Source organism: Aplysia californica, unplaced genomic scaffold, assembly GCF_000002075.1.
Source record: "Aplysia californica isolate F4 #8 unplaced genomic scaffold, AplCal3.0 scaffold00116, whole genome shotgun sequence".
NCBI classification, from domain to species: domain Eukaryota; kingdom Metazoa; phylum Mollusca; class Gastropoda; order Aplysiida; family Aplysiidae; genus Aplysia; species Aplysia californica.
The window spans coordinates 154382-175355 of NW_004797386.1; the positions used below are offsets into that span (position 1 = coordinate 154382).

The window sequence follows — 20974 nt, forward strand, 5'->3', positions numbered from 1 at the left end:
CCCCCCCCCCATGTCCCCTTACTGTACGAAGTCTGTCCCAGAAGTAAGTTCCCCTGATTTGTAAATCCAATAATTTTTATTTTAGAGAATTGCACTTAGTGGGTGGTTAGCGGGTGCTCTGGTGTGGTTTGCTTCTTCTCTCCTATCAAACATCTATCGTCCTTATCTCTCCTTCTTTTTTGTTTTTTGTTACTCTTCTCTTGTAACACCTCTAATCTTCGGCACTTATATGACCCCATTGTGTTGCAAGTACCGTAAAACACTTACTTTAAAAAGACATGCATTTTTGTATGTAGCTATAGCAGCATGTTTATTAAAAAAAATTAAAAAACACAACTATTGATCTCAATGCAGTTTCCAATCCAACGTAGCGAGCGGTCAAACTCAGTGACCACGTCCGCTTCGGCCAATGACCTCAGTGCAGCAATTGTTCCGAGCAGCATAACGTTTTCTTTTTTTCCCCCCGGTGTGCTCACTCAACCATCTGTTGTAATAATGACTTTTGTTATGATTTCTTCCTTTACTTCAAATCGCCCCCCCCCCCTGTTTGTTATTTGATTTTGGGGGAAGAAATGAAATTTGGTTGGAACGAAGGGACATGTTACCCTCCGGGGCGGTGCTGCTGACTGATGTGTCTTTAAGCCATTCCCAAAGGGGAAAATTAAAATGGTATGGGCATGTCACAAGATCCACAGAACTTGCCAAAACAGTCCTTCAAGGAACCGTACAAGAAAAGAGAAAGAGAGGAAGGCAGAGAAGGAGATGGGAGGACAACATCGCAGAGTGGACAGGGAAGACGATGGGTGACAATCTGAGGAAAGCAGAGTACAAAGAGAAATGGCGAGGGCTGGTTTTCAGATGCAGTAGTGCCCCCACAGTTGCCCCAACCACGGGATAGAAGAAGAAGAAGAAAGGGGGGATATTAATATGTCCTTATACTCTGTAGAATTATAAATGGGCTGATTTATCAATGTCATGCTCATAACTGTGCCTGAACTACAACAGGGAGCTGCTGCTTTTTCTTTCCTAATCCTTACTATCGCCGTTTTGCCTCTACTTCTTTTGAATGTTTGTCACTCTTTTGTGACCTGCTATTTCCGGGGTGCCTTGATAGTGGAAGCAGACTTTGTTCTGTTGAAGCTAGAGAGGTGAGCAGAGTAAACATGATTGCCTGTATGGACTTGTCTGTTGACATCCACCCCTTGGCGCCCATATGACCTTATGCAATTGCGAGCGCCGTAAAAGCTCTACTAAAACTAAAGAAGGGACATAAAAAAAGAGTCATAACAGTTGATGAAACATGAGTGTGTCTGTGGGAACCAGAACCGAAAAGACAATCGGCAGAATGGAGAAACCCCAGGGTCACGACTCCAGAAATCTTGGTGCAAGCAAAGTGTTTTGGAAGTGATGCACATGCTGTTTTTTGATAACAGAAAAAAAATTGTGGTTTTGAACTGGCCGGTTCCTGTTGGCACACCAGTCGTTGCTGACTATTTCAAGATGGTAAAAAAAAAAAGCTGAGACGTGGGTCGTTGGCGGGTGCTCTGGTGTGGTTTGCTTCTTCTTTTCTGTCAAACACATATCGTCCTTAGCTCCCCTCCTTTTTATGTTTGTTAGTCTCTTGTAACACCTCTAATCGTTTGACGCGCATACTGTCCCCGTCGTTTTATGCAAGAACAATTCTGAAATTATGCAAACTGAGCCCAAAAATGTGAAATTATGCCATTCTGTTTATTTTAAAAAACGATGATAAAGGAAAATAATCAGAAATTATGCTGAAGAAAACCCCAGATCAAATTTTGCTAAATTACGCGGGGTGCATAAAACCAGGGGGACAGCTCATAGATATGACCTTATTGTGTTGCAAGTGCCGTAAAACACTTACGAAACCAAAAGCTGAGACCAGCAAACATATTAGAAAGTGGCCGGGTCTGCTTGAGCACTGCGTTGTCTTCCTGCCTGACAACTCACTCTTGACACTGCTTGAAAGGTCACCGGTCTCCTGGACTCCTGAGAATGGAACATTCTTTTCGTTTAAGTTTTAGTAGAGGTTTTACGGCTCTCGCAACTGCATAAGGTCATCTGAGCGCCAGAAGATTAGAAGTGTTACAAGAGAGTAACAAACATAAAAGAGAAGAAGGGGAGATAAGGACAATGGAAAGTTCTTGAACACCCCCGCTATTCCCCAGACTCGGCACTCACCTTGAGACTTTCTTTTGCTCCCCAATATCAAAGAACGGGGAAAGGGGGGGGGGAGTGATTCGAAGACGGGGAGAAATTGGTCGCATTTAAGAACAAGCGGGCTAACTCAGATTTCGGGGGATTCCAGAAATCTTCACCAACATCAAAAGTGGGCATTGCCCTACCTATAAGAGAAGTTTAGTTTCATTGGTGTGCATATTTGTTTGGTTATAGAGAAAACCCTCCCTGTCTTTTAAAGAAACTGAACATGGGGCAAAGACTTTACCTTCGATTTTCTCAAAACAGCATTTTTCGGGATAGCCCCCTTATTGTTCTTAAAAGCTACCACATAATATACACGTTTATGTCAGTGTGTGTGTGTGTTTGTGGTGTGTGTGTGTTTTTGTCTGTACGTGTGTGTGTATGTGTGTGCATGTGTGTGTATGTATGCATGTGTGGGTGTGTGCATGCAGTCGTTCATGTGTGAACGTGCATACCCTATACACCCTTACGTATTGTATGGTATACCTCTATATACCCTTACGTATTGTATGTTATTGTCTTCATTTGACTAATTTTGTTCACCCTTTCTCTCCTCCTCCCCCCCCCCCACCCCCAGACATATTCTGTGACGTGACCAGCATGAGGACAATGCGCTGGAACTACCGTCGTGTGGCGCTGCTGTCAGCGCTGTTGCTCTCTGTCCTCTACGTCCTCTCCCAGCTCTCGTGGTCCCACCGTGGTAGACAGACAGACCCCATGGGCGGCCCGGACCGTGAGTCATCTACATACCTCTTGTCCCAAACATTTGTGTGTGTGCTTAAAGAAAGGCACAAAAAGTCGCCACAGAGAATTTTGAGCTACAGACTGATAATGACCCCCCAAAAATCACCTTTTTGACCGAAATGTGTTTCCATTAAAAAAAATGATAGTTCCACCGTTTTTTAACAATGTGTTAAAAGGGTTTTCATTTATTTTCATTTCTAAATATTTTATTTAAAATAATTTAGAGACTGAATTAATTGTTTAAAGATATAACGAAAACTGCTTTTAGAAGGTGTTAATATCTATTCTTGAAGCATGTTTTCTCTTTCCCGCTATGTTTTACCATTGAATTCGAATCATGATATTGATGTCAACTGAATGCCAAATTGGAAATGAATTTTCCATGAAAAAAATACTTTAGAAACAATTGAATCATTGTTTTAAAAAAAAAAGTTTGTAAGTGTCCTAAACTTAAAAGCTAATCTTCTCAAAATTAGATCTTTATACCCTACCTCACAAAGTGTGCAGTATCTCAAAAAGTACTTGAGATATCTAGACATTTCAAAGACCACTGTGTTCAGCATTGAATTTCACAAAATGGTCAAAATCCGACTTTTTGTACCTTTCTTTAGGCACACCGCCCTTTATCAAATAGAAGTGTGTCCGGTTGGTGGGTGCTCTGGTGTAGTTTGTTCTTTCTTACCTATCAATTAATGGTCGCTTTTTAGTAAGGACACGCGGGCTAACCCAGATTTCGGGGGTTTCGAGAAATAATGACCTACACCAAAAGTGGACATTGCCCTACCTGTAGGAGAAGTTTGGTTTCATTGGTGTTTGTTTGGTTATAGAGAAAAACTCTCCTTGTCTTTTAAAGAAACTGAACAAGGGACAAAAACTTTACCTTCGATTTTCTCAAAACAGCATTTTTCGAGATAGCCCCATTGTGCTTAAAAGCGACCAAATATCTGTTTTCCTTTTTTTGAAGTAAGACGGGTGGTTGGAGGACGCCACTGGTAGGTCCTACTTTTTTGTCTTCCTCTGTCGTTTCTGTCTGTCTGTTTTACTTTTTCCCAAAACTAAATGACCATTATTATGTCGATGTGTTTTTTTTGGTTTTTTTTGGTAAGTGGTTTATACGGCGCTGGCTACTGCATAAGGTCGTATGAGCCTGCGGGACACAATTAACATTTTTAGTCTGTAGGAAATTTTGAATTTTGCCCGGGTGGCGGCCGAAGCCTACTCTTATCGATTTTAGACCTCCAGGGCATCCTTAATGTGCGTAACTTACACATGGGACCTCCGAGATTTTTCGCCCTTGCCCAAGAAGGCTAGGTGTAAAACTTTCGTACCAGAAAATCAGAGGTGTGGCTGAAAGACAGCATTAAGAAAGAGCCAATAAGTAATAGTAGAAAGGCTGCAGAAAGAGTCAGGAGCCCAGAGGAAGAAGCAAAGGAGGTGAGGGTGGGGGCAGAAAGTGGAAATGAAAGCAGACGACAGAACATTGCTAGAGAGCAGGAAAGGAGGTGAAAGGAGACAATTTCAGAGAAAATTTTTTTCGGTCTCTACCCGGTTTCGAACCCGGGACCTTTGAATGAGAGGCGAGCACCTTAACCTCTAGGATACGAGAGCCCCCTATGTGTCGATGTGCTTGTCTTTTCTACTTGTAATGCTGTCTACTGTATTGGCACGTGCAAACATGGCATGACTGTGGTGTCGCTTCAAACACCGCGAACTTTGCCAATTCAGAATAACGACCCCAATTAAGCCTACAAATTACCTTGCCAGAATAATTTCTGTTTACAATGGCAAAGGGTTTTTAAAAATATTTTTGAAAAATTAAAGTCGTCGAAGCTTATTTTTTTAAACAATGTCCACTGTTTTGGCCCAATGGGGAAATGTGTGTGTGTGTGTGTGTGTGTGTGTGTGTGTGTGTGTGTGTGTGTGTGTGTGTGTGTGTGTGTGGGTGGGTGGGAGGGGGGGGGGTAATTTATACCCATGCCTGTAACAAGACTCCGAAACGCCGACACTTGGCAGACACAGTTCAAAAATAATAATAGTTATTATATTATTATTTATTATAATCCTGTCTGTTTGAAACTAAGGCCATGGGTGGTTGCAGGGTACTCTGGTGTGGTTTTCTCCTTCTTTCCTGTCAAACATCTGTCGTCCTTATCTCCCCTCCTTCTTTTTTAAATTTTTCTTACTTCCTTGTAACATCTCTAATCTTTGGCACTCAATTTGACGTTATTTTTTTGCAAGTGCCGTAAAACCTCTTCTGAAACTAAAACTCCCTTCCTTCTTTTTAATGTTTGTTACTTCCTTGTTACATCTCTAATCTTTGGCTCTTAATTTGACCGTATTGGGTTGCAAGTACCGTAAAACTCTTATTAAATCTAATCTGAAACTGAGGCCTTTCCTGCAACCTATGACGAGTCTCCACGTGGTGAGGAAAAGATTGTAAAGTGGTGTACGTGGGTGGTTGGCGGGTGCTCTGGTGTGGTCTGCTTCTTCTGTCCTATCAAACATCTGTCGTCTTTACCTCCCGTTCTTCTTTTTTATGTTTCTTTCTCTCTTGTAACACCTCTAATCTTCTTGCGCTTATACGACCTTATGCAGTTGCGAGTGCCGTAAAACGTCTACTAAAACAATCTCTAATCTTTGGCACTTAATTTGACCGTATTGTGTTGCAAGTGCCGTAAAACTCTTAATCTTACCAAATCTATTCTGAAACTAAGGCCATCCCTGCAACCTATGACGAGTTTCCGCGTGGTATGGTAAAAGGTAGTAAAGTGATGTACAAGCTGACACATTGATTCGTCGAACTCCCGCACACACAGCCGACCATCAACAGTCACAGTATGTTGTATATTATATATCAGTATAAAATAATAATAATAATAATAATAAGTAAACGGTGAGGGAAACACATTGATTATTTGATTTGCGTGAAGAAACCCGAGTCGCCCTTTGTTTCAGTAACGACCAGTATTTCTGTCGATTAGCCTTTTAAATGAGGGGGCATTCTGCGGTCTTTGCGTCTTCCGGCACCTTTCTTCTCCTTTCTCGGGCTAATGCTGTATGAGATATCGTCTTTACAGCTGTGAGGAATAGTATTTTATGGCCAGCTGTTTCGTTAGTAATCCTTTTCAGATCAACAGTGTCACGAGCGAAGGAATGCGTTGGGAATAGATTGTAATCTCCTTTATGTAACACCCTTTGAAGGTTTCATTTCTCTTTTGTGAAGCAGCCTTTGAAGATGGGAGAGAGAGATAATGTAGGACTGGAAGTGATATTACATTGAAAACTTAAGCTGAATTATGGGACGTGTATGTTTATTTTGTGTGGTTTTATTGCTGTACTAGATACTAGTCAATGATGTGGGTGGTTGGCGGGTGCTCTGGTGTGGTTTGCTTCTTTTTTCCTATCAAACGTCTATCGTCTTTACCTCTCCTCCTTCTTTTTTGTGTTTGTTACTCTCTTGTAATACCTCTAATCTTCGGCATTTATATGACCTTATGCAGTTGCGAGCGCCGTAAAACCTCTACTAACACTAAAACTAAAAGCAAGTGCCGTAAACACTTACTAAAAAAACTAGCCAATGGTGTTCAAGGTGGGAATCGTACATCTTGCGAGTAAAAGAGAAGACAAATGTCAAGCGTGCTGACAAAATGAGTTACTTCCAGGATTCGAGACCTGTGGGAAATAAATACATCATACATATAGGTGACGTTTAAACTATATATATAAGTTTGAAATATTTAAGGGCATGTTATACTTAAAGAATATGACGTCAATAGAAAATCTACAATTTTGATCCTTGTGTCTATTTTTGGCCAAGAGCTCCATTTGTGGATTGGGAGGTGAGAAGTAACTCATTTTGTCAGCACACCTCACAAATATTGTAGGAGGGGAGGTGTGTGTGTGTGTGTGTGTGTGTGTGTGTGTGTGTGTGTGTGTGTGTGTGTGTGTGTGTGTGTGTGTGTGGGGTGGGTTGGGGGGGGGGGCAGAGGTGGGGTGGAGTTCGGGGCACAAAAGTAGGCGCCTGTCTTGTTGCTCACGGGAACATAATTAATGGCCACTATTATATATAGTGACATGTGTTATGTTAAGATCATAAATGGGGTCGTATTTCTCGCTTATGTGTTGGTGTTCTGTATAGATTATTTAATCACTTTTAAGGACAAGCTGGCTAACCCAGATTTCGGGGGTTTCCAGAAATCTTGACCTACACCAAAAGAGGGCATTGCCCTACCTAAAGGAGATGTTTGGTTTCATTAGTGTGTATATTTGTTTGGTTAAGGAGAAAACTCTCATTATTTTTTTAAAGAAACTGAACAATACAAGGGGCAAAATCTTTACCTTCGATTTTCTCCAAACAGCATTTTCCGGGATAGCCCATTTGTGCTTAAAAGTGACCAACTGGGGTCGTATTTCTCGCTTGTGTGTTGCTGTTCTGTGTAGATTATTTATCTCCCTTCCCTTTAAAGCTAAAGCGGTGGGTGGTGGTGAGGGCAGAGCATTTTTAGGCTAGTTGCAGGATCTCATCTCTCGACACGTATCCAGCAAAAGAATGTAACCCTGGTAATATTTTCTATAATTTCTTGACTTAACTAATGTCTGGGGTTCAGTCCCTCTCGGAGGGTGGTTGGCGGGTGCTCTGGTGTGGTTTGCTCTTTCTTTCCTATCGAACATCTATCGTCCTTATCTCTCCTCCTTCTTTTTTTTGTATGTTACTTTCCTGTAACACATCTATTCTTCGGCACTTATATAATGACCTTATTGTGTTCCAAGGGCCGTAAAACCCTTACGAAAAAACAACAACAAAAGAACATCTATTCTTCGGCACTTATATAATGACCTTATTGTGTTGCAACTACCGTAAACTCTTACGAAAGCGAAAAACCATGACGTGTTTCTCTCTCTCTTACACACACCGTCCCCGCAGAAAAACAGAGGCTGACCCAGTATGACCTTGACAGTATCGCGGCGACCCTGAAGGTCAACTACAAGGTCGTCACCAACAGCCCCAGTCCCCACAGCCCACCCTTCACGGTGGCACAGCTCACTCTGACCAATGCTGGGGAAGTCCGCCTGCCTTCCTTTGGCTGGAAGATCATGTTCAATTCGGTAAACTTTCTGTACTTTTGGAATGTTAACATTACTTGTAGTTTGTGTTCTATTTGGTAAACTTTCTGTACTTTTGGGATGGTAACATTACTTGTAGTTTATGTTCTTTTTGGTTAACTTTCTGTACTTTTGGGATAGTAACATTACTTGTAGTTTATGTTCTATTTGGTAAACTTTCTGTAGGCTACTTTTGGGATGTTAACATTACTGGTAGATCATGTACTTTTGGGATGTTAACATTACTGGTAGATCATGTACTTTTGGGATGTTAACATTACTGGTAGATCATGTACTTTTGGAATGTTAACATTACTGGTAGATCATGTACTTTTGGAATGTTAACATACTGGCATATCATGTTCAATTCGGTAAACTTACTGTACTTTTGGAGTGTTAGCGTACTGGTAGTTTATGTACTTTTGGGATGTTAACATTACTGGTAGTTTATGTACTTTTGGGATGTTAACATTACTTTTAGTTTATGTTCAGTTCGGAAAACTTTCCGTACTTTTGGGATGTTAACAAACTGGCAGTATATGTTCAGTTTGGTAAATCAACTGTAGTTTTAGGATTTTGGTATGTTAAATTACTGATAGCTTATGTCCAATATGGTAAATCTACTGTACTTTTTGGGGTGCTAGCGTACTGGTAATTTAAATTCAATTCGGTAAACTTACTGTACCTTTGGGATGCTAACGTACAAGTAGTTTGTTCAATAAAATAAACTTACTGTGATTTTGCGAAGTTAATGTACTGGTAGTTTACGTTCAATTTGGTAAACTGACTGAACTTTTGGGATGATAACATACTAGTAAATTATGTCCAATTCGGTAAACTGACCATACTTTTGGGGTGCTAGCATACTGGCAGATCTTGTTCAATTCGGTATACTGACCATACTTTTGGGGTGCTAGCATACTGGCAGATCTTGTTCAATTCGGTAAACTGACCATACTTTTGGGGTGCTAGCATACTGGCAGATCTTGTTCAATTCGGTAAACTGACCATACTTTTGGGGTGCTAGCATACTGGCAGATCTTGTTCAATTCGGTAAACTGACCATACTTTTGGGGTGCTAGCATACTGGCAGATCTTGTTCAATTCGGTAAACTTACCATACTTTTGAGGTGCTAGCATACTGGCAGATCTTGTTCAATTCGGTAAACTGACCATACTTTTGGGGTGCTAGCATACTGGCAGATCTTGTTCAATTCGGTAAACTTACCATACTTTTGAGGTGCTAGCATACTGGCAGATCTTGTTCAATTCGGTAAACTGACCATACTTTTGGGGTGCTAGTATACTGGCAGATCTTGTTCAATTCGGTAAACTTACCATACTTTTGGGGTGCTAGCATACTGGCAGATCTTGTTCAATTCGGTAAACTTACCATACTTTTGGGGTGCTAGCATACTGGCAGATCTTGTTCAATTCGGTAAACTTATTATGCTTTTGGGATTTTAACATACTGATAGTTTCATTTGGTAAACTATCGGTAGTTTTGGGATATTTACGTACTGGTAGTTTAGGAGATGGGAGGTCAGCATTACAGAGTGGACAGGGAAGACGATGGGTGACAATCTGAGGAAAGCAGAGGACAAAGAGAAATGGCGAGAGCTGGTTGTCAGATGCAGTGGTTCCCCCACGGTTGCCCCAACCACGGGATAGAAGAAGAAGAAGTTTTTGTTCAATTTGGTTAAATTACTGCTGCTTTAGGTTGTAAACTCACTCAACCCTTGGCTGCACACTTCCTGGTTGTCAGTTCTCCATTGATGTTTTTACCACTTTTTGAAAAATTGAAAAAGGTACTTCTTGATTTTAATATATCCCACCCAAATTGGGTACACATTTTTATTCAAACCCTTATTTCTGTGTATTGAAAAATTGAAGGCAAAATATGTCATAGTTTTTATGCAATACTTAGTGGAAAAAGGTCCATATGCAGAGTCAAAAAAGTAAACAAAAAGCGAAGAAAGGAAGCGCGTTCAAATTTCGCACCCCCTCACATGGTTCACGAATATAGCTTTCTTTGTTTGTTCTAAATTTGGGCATCCACTTCTGGTCATAGTCTGTTTCAAACGAAAAATGGTCACTCTTCCAAATTAGGCTATAGTCTGCTTCACACGAAAGTAGTGTTTTCGGTCACGAGAGCCAAGTTTTCCATACTGATACTGTCGGCTTTAGGACTGGGTCAGATAATGCACTTAACTTGTACAAACAAACAAACAAACAAAAATTCTCAGTGGGTGGTTGGTGGGTGCTCTGGTGTGGTTCGCTTCTTATTCTTCCTACCAAACGTCTATCATCTTTATCTCACCTCCTTCTTTTTTGTGTTTGTCACTCTTTTGTATATATATGACCTTATTGTGTTGCAAGTGCCGTAAAACCTTTACTGAAATAGACAAAACGTCTATCGTCTTTATCTCCCCTCCTTTTTTTGTGTTTGTTACTCTGTTGTAACACCTCTAATCTTCGGCACTTATATATATGACTTTATTGTGTCGCAAATGCCGTAAAACACTTACATACTAAAACTAAAAAATCCTTTCTCAGGTTCACCAGATCTTTGTGGAGTCTATGATCTCGCAGAAATCGATCCAGATCAACTACGGGCTGGAGATCAGTCACATAAACGGAGAACTGTACAGCCTGACTCCCACAGACGCCTTCGGAGACGCTCTGATGCCTGGCGAGGCGCGTGTGCTGAAGCTTCACCTCAAGTGTTGCAGCATCGTGGTCACGGACAGCATCCCAAACTGGTGGGTGGCATTTGTTTTGTTTTGTTTTGCGCTTTTTTTTTTGGTAAGTGTTTTACGGCGCTCGCAACTGCGTAAGGTGATATGAGCGCGTGGGACACATTAAATAACTGAAAATATTAATTGCGTCCCGTGCACTCATATGACCTTATGCAGCTGCAAGCGCCGTAAAACACTTACAAAAACAAACCAAAAACATCTATCGTCTTTATCTCCCTTCCTTCTTTTTTGTGTTTGTTACTCTCTTGTGACATCTCTAACCTTCGGCACTTGTAAAACAAGCTTTACTAAAACTGCTCTTACTGCATCCCCCTCGTTATTAGACTATTACTTTTTAAAATAACTGTTTATGTGCTGGATTTCCTTTTCCTCTCCTAGGTACATGACCGTTCCCGGGCTCCAGCCTCGACTTATCAAAAGCACCACCGGAGAATCGTTTAGTTTTGTGGAAGATCGAGACACCCCAGAGACGTGGAAGCGGGACGCGGACCCCAACAGTGTACAGTTCGACTACTTTGACCCGTTCACAGCCGAGACCAGATACAAGACAAAAGGCGTGGCCGACCTCGGCTCAGCTCCTATTCCTGTGATACCCACGTGAGTGAAAGGAGATGTGGCAGTGGGTGGTTGGCAGGTGCTCTGGTGTGGTTTGCTACTTCTTTCCTATCAAACATCTATCGTCTTTATCTCCCTTCCTTCTTTTTTTGTGTTTGTTACCCACTTGTAACACCCCTAATCTTCGGCACTTGTATGACCGTATTGTGTTGCAAGTGCCGTAAAACACTTGCTAAAACAAAACAAGGAGATGTGGCTACTTGAACATACTCTCTCTCTCTTGCCCTTTTTAACTCTCAGTGGAGCATAGGCCATCAACAACATTTCTCCAGCTTCGAAGCCAGTGCTGTGCATCCTTTTCTAGCTGTTTCCATGATGTCCCGGCCTTTTCCATTTCCGCTTGTACCGCTCGCCTCCATGTCCTCTTTGGTCTTCCTCTTGAACATACACTGAGCTCTCTTGTTACTCTATACTTAACACTTTGCAGTCACTTGGCGCCATAATGCGACGCTCAAAATTCTCCTTCTGCGCCATGTCCCCTCGAGAAGTCCGTTGCAGTCACTCTCCTCACTGGATGACCAGATGGGGTATTTTGTATAATGTACTGCTGGCTGTGTGACTGCAAAGTGTTAACCCTTTCCCCCCCCTTCCCGAAATGACTTTGGCTTGGAGAGATAGCAACTAATACTTTACTGTTGGGTTCTTCTTCTTCTTCTTCTTCTTCTTCTTCTATCCCGTGGTTGGGGCAACCATGGGGGCACCACTGCATCTGAAAACCATCTCTCGCCATCTATTTTTGTCTTCTGCTTTCCTCAGATTGTCACCCATCATCTTTCCTGTCCACTCTGTAATGTTGTTCTCCCATCTCCTTCTCTGCCATCCTCTCTTTCTCTTTCCTTGCACGGTTCCTTGCATGGTTCCTTGCAGGATTGTTTTGGCAAGTCCTGTGGATCTTGTGACATGCCCATACCATTTTAATTTTCGTCTTTTCACTGTGGTCAGTAGATCTTCATACTGCCCCACTGTGTTGGTGATTCTCTTTTGTACCTCAGCATTTGAAACGTGGTCTTTGTACGAGATGTCAGGAGTCAACTGTTGGATTAAGGTGGGAAAAAAATCATAACAATTTTTTAAACCAATCCTTCATTTAACTATTTAACACTTGCCCCGGTGAAAATTATCCGTTCCGGTCACCTGACCAGGCCCAAGAAGTCTTTTGCAGTCACTCTCCTGGCTTGGTGACCACATGGGCTATTTTGTACTGCTGGCTGTCTTACTTACTTACTTACTTACTTGTCCACTGTGTTGGGGTCACTGCAGTCGGAACATGTCCATCTCTGCTCTCCCCACCTCTTCAGGATCCATCCCAGAGTCTGTCTGCTTATAATGTCCATCATAATCTGGTTGGAGATCCGTCGGACTGCAAAGTGTTAATCTCAATTTCTAATTTAGGAAAATATCTATGTGTTATTTATGCAACACCCCAAAGATAAAAAAAATACTCTTGTGAGGTGAACAAAACACATCTTGTAGTGTCACAACTATTTTAGTACTACTGGCAGACCACACTATTGATTGTGTTAAAATGCTTCCTCGAATTTTTGTTTTTTCTCTCAGCACTGTTTATGTCTGTATCAAAACACATTTCTGTCCCGGATTTTACTGAAAAGCGTTGATTAAAGGCACCAAAATTGCAGATGTTCAGATTCCAAGGACTCTGAAGCTTTGGAAGTCATCGAACTTTGAAGGTCATTTTTATCGATAATTTTACCTCCACTGAAACCAGGTGGCCCCCACCTCCTTCAATCGTGAATATCTCGACTTCTATTCTAGATAGATTGGTATTTTTTTTCTTCCAAAGCAAGGCAAATGAACAAACTTTAAGCTGATACCAATAACTCCACACGCCCAAAATTTGACGAGTGCCTGATTCCACCAAAGCCTGACACATTTCATTTCTTTGACGAGTGCCTGATTTCACCTCGATGCCTGACATTTAATAATTAATTCCATTGCTTGTATTTGTATGTCGATCAGGCCAGTAGAGGTGTCGTACGACAATTCCTCACGACTCAATGTCTTCAAGGGAAAGTGGAAACTGTCAGTGGACAAAGGGAAGGAACTGAAAACAGAGGCGTTATATCTCGGCGGTGAGAGAATATGTTGTCTCGTCTTCATGTGGCCATCACTTGATTTGGGAAAAAAAGAAGGGTGGATTTTTGCTCTGCTTTGCCGTATATATTTATACAAGCTGGGTATCCGGTTCGATGTACGGACACAAAAGAATCGATCGTCAAGTCATTGTGGGATCGGTGCACGTACTCTTTGTGAACAATGGCGTCTTAGAAGACGAACTTTCCCCAGATTAGATCTGAACGAAACTAATGAAAAACTGAAAATTAAACTACAGTGACTTCAGGCTCCTCAATAAAAATATGCACCCTTTAAATGATGCTGAACCACCATTAATTTGGTCAAATTCGAAAGTTAAGTGGTTCGGAAGTTTTAGGCGGCCAAAGTGACGAACTTTCATAAATATAATATATAGAGATCTTTTCCCCACTTCCTTTGGGAATTTACAATGGACAACATATTGAGGATGAAAACTAGCTGTAGTCTTTACTTTTTGTGTCCATTTCCAAAACTACAGGATTTTTCAGTGGTTGGCATTAATGTATAGAAAAAACTACCCATTGGGGAACGGAGTCTTGTGTCTTGGATTTAGATAATAATGTAATATGACATTTATATAGCGCATTTCCAAAAAAGATGAGTTAATACTTTCCCTACTGCGATGCGGCTCGCAGACCTGGCCTCGCTGGACCGAAAGCCGCAAAATACGGCTCGAGTGGCTCGCTATCTATTCCAATCCAGTAATGAAATTCTCGGCAGATCCAAGTTTTCAAAATAATATCTGTTAGCAAATACGAAAGAAAATATAGCACTGAGAGACGATTTTCAGTCATTTCAGCGCTTTTTTTGCCCCTTTCAAATGTAAAAATGAGAAGAAAAGCGCTCCCCTGACTTCAGTATAATATTATGTCTCATATTTTCACTTCTATATTAGGTACACATACATAACTTTCAGCATTTCTTTGCATTACATGAGGCTATCTATGTGGGAAGTTTAAATGATGCTGTTGTTGTACTGTTTTAGATATGACCTTTCAAAGCTGGAAAATTGTTGATTTCTTATGACACCTTCGATATTGCATAATCACTTTTGGAAACCCCAAACTAATATAATTGGAATAAGGCTTCAATATTGCATCACCATCTGATAGATTATTTTTTTACCTTCAGTTTGATGGGCCATAAGATATGGTTTGTGTGTGTTTAGCTGGATGTTTTGACAATTTTCTGTGGTGGGGTAGGGGTGTAAAAATAGGCCAGGGAAAAGCCCTGGGCCAAGACAAGATAAGATAAGATAAGATAAGATAAGACAAGATAAGATAAGATAAGATAAGATAAGATAAGATAAGATACATCTTTATTGTCCAGATCCTGGCACATTGGTTTGGTGTTCCACCACGAGTACACACACACACGCACACACACACACACACATACACACACACACACACACACACACACACACACACACACACACACACACACAAAAACACACACACGTACACACGTGCACGCACATGCACACACAAGTAGGCTTACAATCACATACATAATATAAATGAGCAGCAATATAAACAGTAATAATCGTAAGCTAGATACACACTCAATGTTATTTTGATGCATGCTCTAAGGTCGTAAGTACACTAAACAAGATGGTTAAGATGGAAGCATTTTGATAGATGATGGTAAAAATGACCTTCTGTATCTTTCTTTGTTACAGATCAGAAGCATGGGTCTTTTACTTCTGACTGATGTTTTTATTTGAGGGAACAAGGGATGTTTGTTGTCTAAAAAGATGGAATTAATTTTCTTTGTGCAAGCTGTTATGTACAATTCATCCAAGTACGGGAATGAAGATGTTGAAATTTTACATGCTTTCCGTATTAGTCGATTTAGTCGATGGCCAGTGGTGGATTTTGGCCTGGTAGGAAAAGAGTTAAGTAATGGTGTGAAACTATGGTATCCAGTAGTGGCTAAGTGAGTAGTGAGTTGAGACTCCCAAAGTAATGTCAGGCAAGTGTCAATGACAAGGGGTTTACGTGGGTGGTCACTCCTGGGATGTGTTCTAGAGCGAGACAGGACAACTTATGAAATTGTTTTGTTTTGGTAAAATATTGTGTATTTATGCATGTATATGTGTATGTATTTATGTATTTATGATTATGTATTTATAATGTTTGTATGTATCTGTGCTATTGTAAACAAAAGTGCCCTTCTGGGATCTGTAAAAATGTAATATATTTTATTATTATTATTTTATAACAAAAGTAACCTTTATTGTGTTTTGATATTTTTCTTCTCTGCGAAAGTAATTATGACCAATGTGTAATTGATACTATACAATAATCATGCAATAATCTACTACAAGTCTATGAGGAGTTATGACGTTAATATCAGCTGTGTCTTTAACTACTATGACGTTAATATCAGCTGTGTCTTTAACTACTATGACATTAATATCAGCTGTGTCTTTAACTACTATGACATTAATATCAGCTGTGTCTTTAACTACTATGACATTAATATCAGCTGTGTCTTTAACTACTATGACATTAATATCAGCTGTGTCTTTAACTACTATGACATTAATATCAGCTGTGTCTTTAACTACAATGACATTAATATCAGCTGTGTCTTTAACTACTCTAAAGTATCGAATAAGCCTACCCCCTGCTTATTGATTTTCATTTTTTTGTGCTCCCCCCACTCCTTATTCCATACCATCTATTTATTATTTTCCAGCTTGTCACGACCGACGATCATGTGAAACATTATATCTAGAATTTAGATATCTGAATGGAACTTCTCTTTTTGTAAATGGCAAATTACCTTCAGTATTAGTGCCGGTAGCGGGTTGGCTACCTCAATTTTCTGTACATTTAATAAACTTTTGTACATTGGTTTATATTTGTTAATGAAACTGGTTTGGTCCTAAATGGGAAAAGTTGTCACAGTAACTTACTAAAATCACTAAAATTTCATGATCTCTTGTTCTTTTATTCACTGAAGGAGAAATAAAACAGATTTGTTCCTACTAGTACAGGGGTATGAGGTTGAATGTGCCACCCCTCTCCTTTTTATTTGAAACCTTAGAGTAACAATCTCCAATTTCATGAATGAGTTCTAACAACTATTTCTTCATTTTTTCTCCATTATATCCTTTTCCCACTGAACAGAGATCTGGGGTCTCCCTGTGAGCTCGGAATCTTTGAGTGGCGAGGTGATTGAGTTTGTGAGGGAGCCGGTTGTGGTGCGTGTCCGGGACAAGGAGTTACCTCAAGCAGAATGTGAGTCTTGTCTCCGTGGAATGTTTTGTGTATGTGAGGGTGAGGTGTTCTGACATAATGAGTTACCTCTCGCAAGCAATCCAAGAATGGAAACATTGGCCACCCCCTCGGGGCAGTGCCACTGACTTAAGTGTCTTTAGGCCATTCTTAAGGGGGGGGGGGGGGGGGGGGGGGCATTTCTTGTTCTTATCCACAGTAGAATTGTAAATGGGCTGATTCAACAATACCATGCTCATAACTGTGCCTGAACTGCAACTGGGAACTGCTGCTTTTTCTTTCCCAGTCGATGCTCTACTTCTTTTGTATGTTTGTCACACTCTTGTGACCCGCTATTTCCGGGGTGCCTTGATAGTCGAAGCAGACTTTGTGTTGTTGAAGCTAGAGAGGTGAGCAGAGTAAGTCTGATTCCCTGTAAGGACTTCTCTGTTGACATCCACCCCTTCACGCTCATATGACCTTATGCAGTTGCGAGCGCCGTAAAAACCTCTACTAAAACAAACAAAAACGAAATGAGTTACCTCTCGCAATCCAACAATGGAAACATTGGCCGAAAATTGATGCTGAGGTCAGATTTATAGATTTTTAATTAATGCCGTTTTGTTCAAGTCTGCCGTGTCTTTTATTATTCCATACTTACAAATTGTACAAACTCCACATCCTATAACGTTGATGGATCAATTTCCATAAGGCTAAAATGCAAGAAGTAACTCATTTTGTCAGCACACCTCACATATATTCATTTCTGACTGTAGAACTCTTACTTTGTTCATTTATTGCAATAGTTTGTTATTGGGATATTAATAGTTTATTGAGGGAGACCACAGCAAATATAAACACATTAATGGCACTTGTATGACCGTATTGTGTTGCAAGTGCTCCAGAACTCTTACTAAAACTATTTTAAAAATTAATTAAAAGTGGATCCCCAGACTTCTTTTTAAAAATATTTTTTTTATTTTTTATATTTTTTTTATTTCTTAAATTTCAAAATTTCAATTTTTTTTTATCCCTTGCCCATTTATATGAGATTGACGCCATCTGATTAGTAGAAAAACGTGCGTATGATAGTGTTCAATTGTGTATTATGTCCATACTTAGTATAACAAGTAACTGTAATAGCAGATAGAGTTTCCAGGATTATAGATGTAAGTCATTGATCTGAGAGGGCTGTTGATTTGAAATATAATGGTGGTGATAAGTGATGATGTGGGATTGCGTTTAAGTAATAATTATAATAATAGATAATAGATAGCATTTGTATAGTGCATATCCCCGCTCAACAGCAGGCTCTATGCGCTTTACACTATATTATTACCCCAGCACACCATAGAACACTCCGAAACATTCTCAGCTTCCCGGGAAGCATACAGTGCGAGCAGCCGATTAAGCGCTCAAACACTAACAAACTGACAAGATCTATCGTTGTCTATAGCCGGGTACCCATTTCCATCTGGGTGAAGTGAGGAAAATTAGTGTAAAGTGCCTTTCCCAAGGACACAACATCGGGCCCCTGACAGGATTCGAACCCACGACCTTACGGTTGCGAGTCCGAGAGCCTAACCTCTAGGCCAGCGACGCCACATAATGTTAGCGTTAGTCCTATCTTCCTCTGTTCCATTGAGTCATGAGGGACGTGGACACCCCCTATCCCGTTCCCTACTGGCCAGACCTCTTTACATAGTGAAACAATTCTTAGAAATATAGAAAAAAAAGCCCAGGTTTCAATGTCCTCAGAGAAAATATCAATAACATTAGATGTACTGACACAGTTTTATTTACAGATTCAGTTTTAATTTTAGAATCTGTCTTTTGGCTGTGTAGGCTATGAGCTGAAAGTGTTGCCGGGACAGAACCCCAAGATCATCATCAAGGCTTCTGAACCAGCCGGGGCTTTCTACGCTGTTCAGTCCTTGATCAGTATCACTGACCGCCTCGGAAATGTGAGTTTTGCTGCTTAAGTACTAAAGAGCCAATCGTTAGTGCCGTAACAAATCCATTTAAGAACTTGTTTTTGTTTTGTTGCTCCTATCAAGAATCGTGAAAAGCAGGACAATTGTACGCCTTGACCTTAGCATTAAACTGCATTCTGGTGATGCTGAAAGATTCATCTTTGATAGAGCTTTGAGAGGGTGTAAAAGTGCAATGCCATAATGGGTGGGTCTCTTGTGTTTACTTTTACTGTGTCTGTTGTTTCCAGTCTTGTTACATTTTTTAAAGAAAAAGATTATTTTCCAATGGTAGATCTCATGTTGTATTTTAGAGACTCACCAGGGCAGTGCTACTTACTGAACTGTCTTTAGGTTATTCCTAAAGGGGGGACATTAACATGTTCTTCTGGACAGTAACATTTTAAATGGGATGATTAATCAGTGTCATGTTCACACTGTGCTGGAACAACATAGGGGGAACTGCTGCTTTTTCTTTCCTCATCCCTACTATCGTTATTTTTCCTCAACCGGTGCTCGCTACTACATAAGGTCATATGAGCCCCAAAGGGTGGATGTCAACAGAGAAGTCCAAACTGGGAATCAGGCTTACTTTGCTCCCCTCTCTAGCCTCAACAGCTCAAAGTCTGCTTCGACTAGCAAGGCACCCCTGGAATAGCAGTTCACATGAGAGTGACAAACATACAAAAGTAAAGAAAAAATGACCATAGTAAGGATGAGGAAGGAAAAAGCAGCAGTTCCCCCTATATTGTTCCGGCACAGTATGAGCATGACATTGATACATCAGCCCTTTTCTAATTCTACTGTGCATAAGAACATGATAATATCCCCCCTTTTGGGAGTGGCCTAAAGACACTTCAGTCAGTAGCACTGCCCTGTGGGGGGGGGGGATTGTGCTTCTGACTTCCCAATCCCATGAGAAAAACAAGGGTCGCGCTACGTAGCTGTGTTGCAACACATTTCATTCAAAGTCTGCTGGGTCTAATTGTAGGTGTGTATATTGTGTTGCAAGTGCTTTAAAACTTTTACTACAAGCTAAAATTAAAAACTTCTAGGTAGGTGGTTTGCGGGTGCCCTGGTGTGGTTTGCTCCTCCTTTCCTACCAAACGTCTATTGTCTTTATCTCTACTCCATCTTTTTTATGTTTGTTACTTTCTTGTAACACCTCTAATCTTCGGCTCTTATATGACCGTATCATGTTTCAAATGCTGTAAAACTCTTACTAAAACAAAATGTTTTAAAAGAAAAAAAGAGAATTTTTTGATGCAGCCACTCTTACTAAAACCTAGAACTAAAAACTTTAAAACTTGTAGGTGCCAGCCACCCTGATCCGAGACGGGCCGCGGTTCCGGTATCGAGGACTCATGCTGGACGTGGCAAGGAACTTCCACAGCAAGGAGACCGTGTTCCGGTGAGCTATTGTGTGCCACCCCCCACCCCCCCCCTTTTTCCCTCTTAAAAGAAGATAATAGTGTTAATTATTATTATTGTGCTTTTTGTGATGTTTGTAAATCCCTCCAGGTGGGTGGTTGGCGGGTGCTCTGGTGTGGTTTGCTCCTTCTTTCCTATCAAACATCTATCATCTTTATCTCCCCTCCTTCTTTTTTGTGTTTGTTACTGTCTTGTAACACCTCTAGTCTTCGGCTCTTATATGATCTTATTGTGTTGCAAGTGCTGTAAAACTCTTACTAAAACGATGGTTATAGTATTAATTATTATTGTTGTGCTTTTGTGGTGTTTGTAAATCCCTCCAGTACTGGTTTCTGCAAAAGGGTTAAGGTTAAAATTATGGTTAAAATGTTAATCGAGAAGATTGCTTTACTTTACTTTTACATTTCGCAACCTCAGTGCTTTCATGTCGTATGTCCATTTTTTTAACCAGTGAAAATGTCACTTCTTCTTAAGCTCACTGATCACTCTTCGTTATGAACTGTTTTCACTGTGAGTAAAAAAATGGAGATACGACAAGAAAGCACCCAGGTTGCGATTTCTGATCCAGCAGCCATCTGAGTTCTAGCCTTTCAGCCTATTGATATGGCAAAGAATTTAAAGGTTTTTATCAGCGGTGTTTTGTCGCTGTATAGAGTATTTCCGATGTCCGGGGAGGCAGGTAATAATAGATAGCATTTGTATAGCGCATATCCCCGCTCAACAGCAGGCTCTATGCGCTTTACACTATATTATTACCCCAGCAGACCATAGAACACTCCGAAACATTCTCAGC

At 40.6% G+C, this 20974-nt stretch overlaps 1 protein-coding gene across 1 annotated transcript in view; it reads left to right on the forward strand.

The window, feature by feature from the left end:
- The window catches only part of LOC101847099 (beta-hexosaminidase), a gene marked incomplete in the record, with an annotated part of 55678 nt that overhangs the window by 20097 nt on the left and 14607 nt on the right, over positions 1 to 20974 (forward strand). The window contains 8 exon segments of the mRNA XM_005095900.3: positions 2801 to 2956; positions 7892 to 8073; positions 10627 to 10832; positions 11208 to 11426; positions 13422 to 13534; positions 16694 to 16804; positions 18626 to 18744; positions 20064 to 20161. Coding sequence (XP_005095957.2) covers positions 2801 to 2956; positions 7892 to 8073; positions 10627 to 10832; positions 11208 to 11426; positions 13422 to 13534; positions 16694 to 16804; positions 18626 to 18744; positions 20064 to 20161 — 1204 coding nt within the window.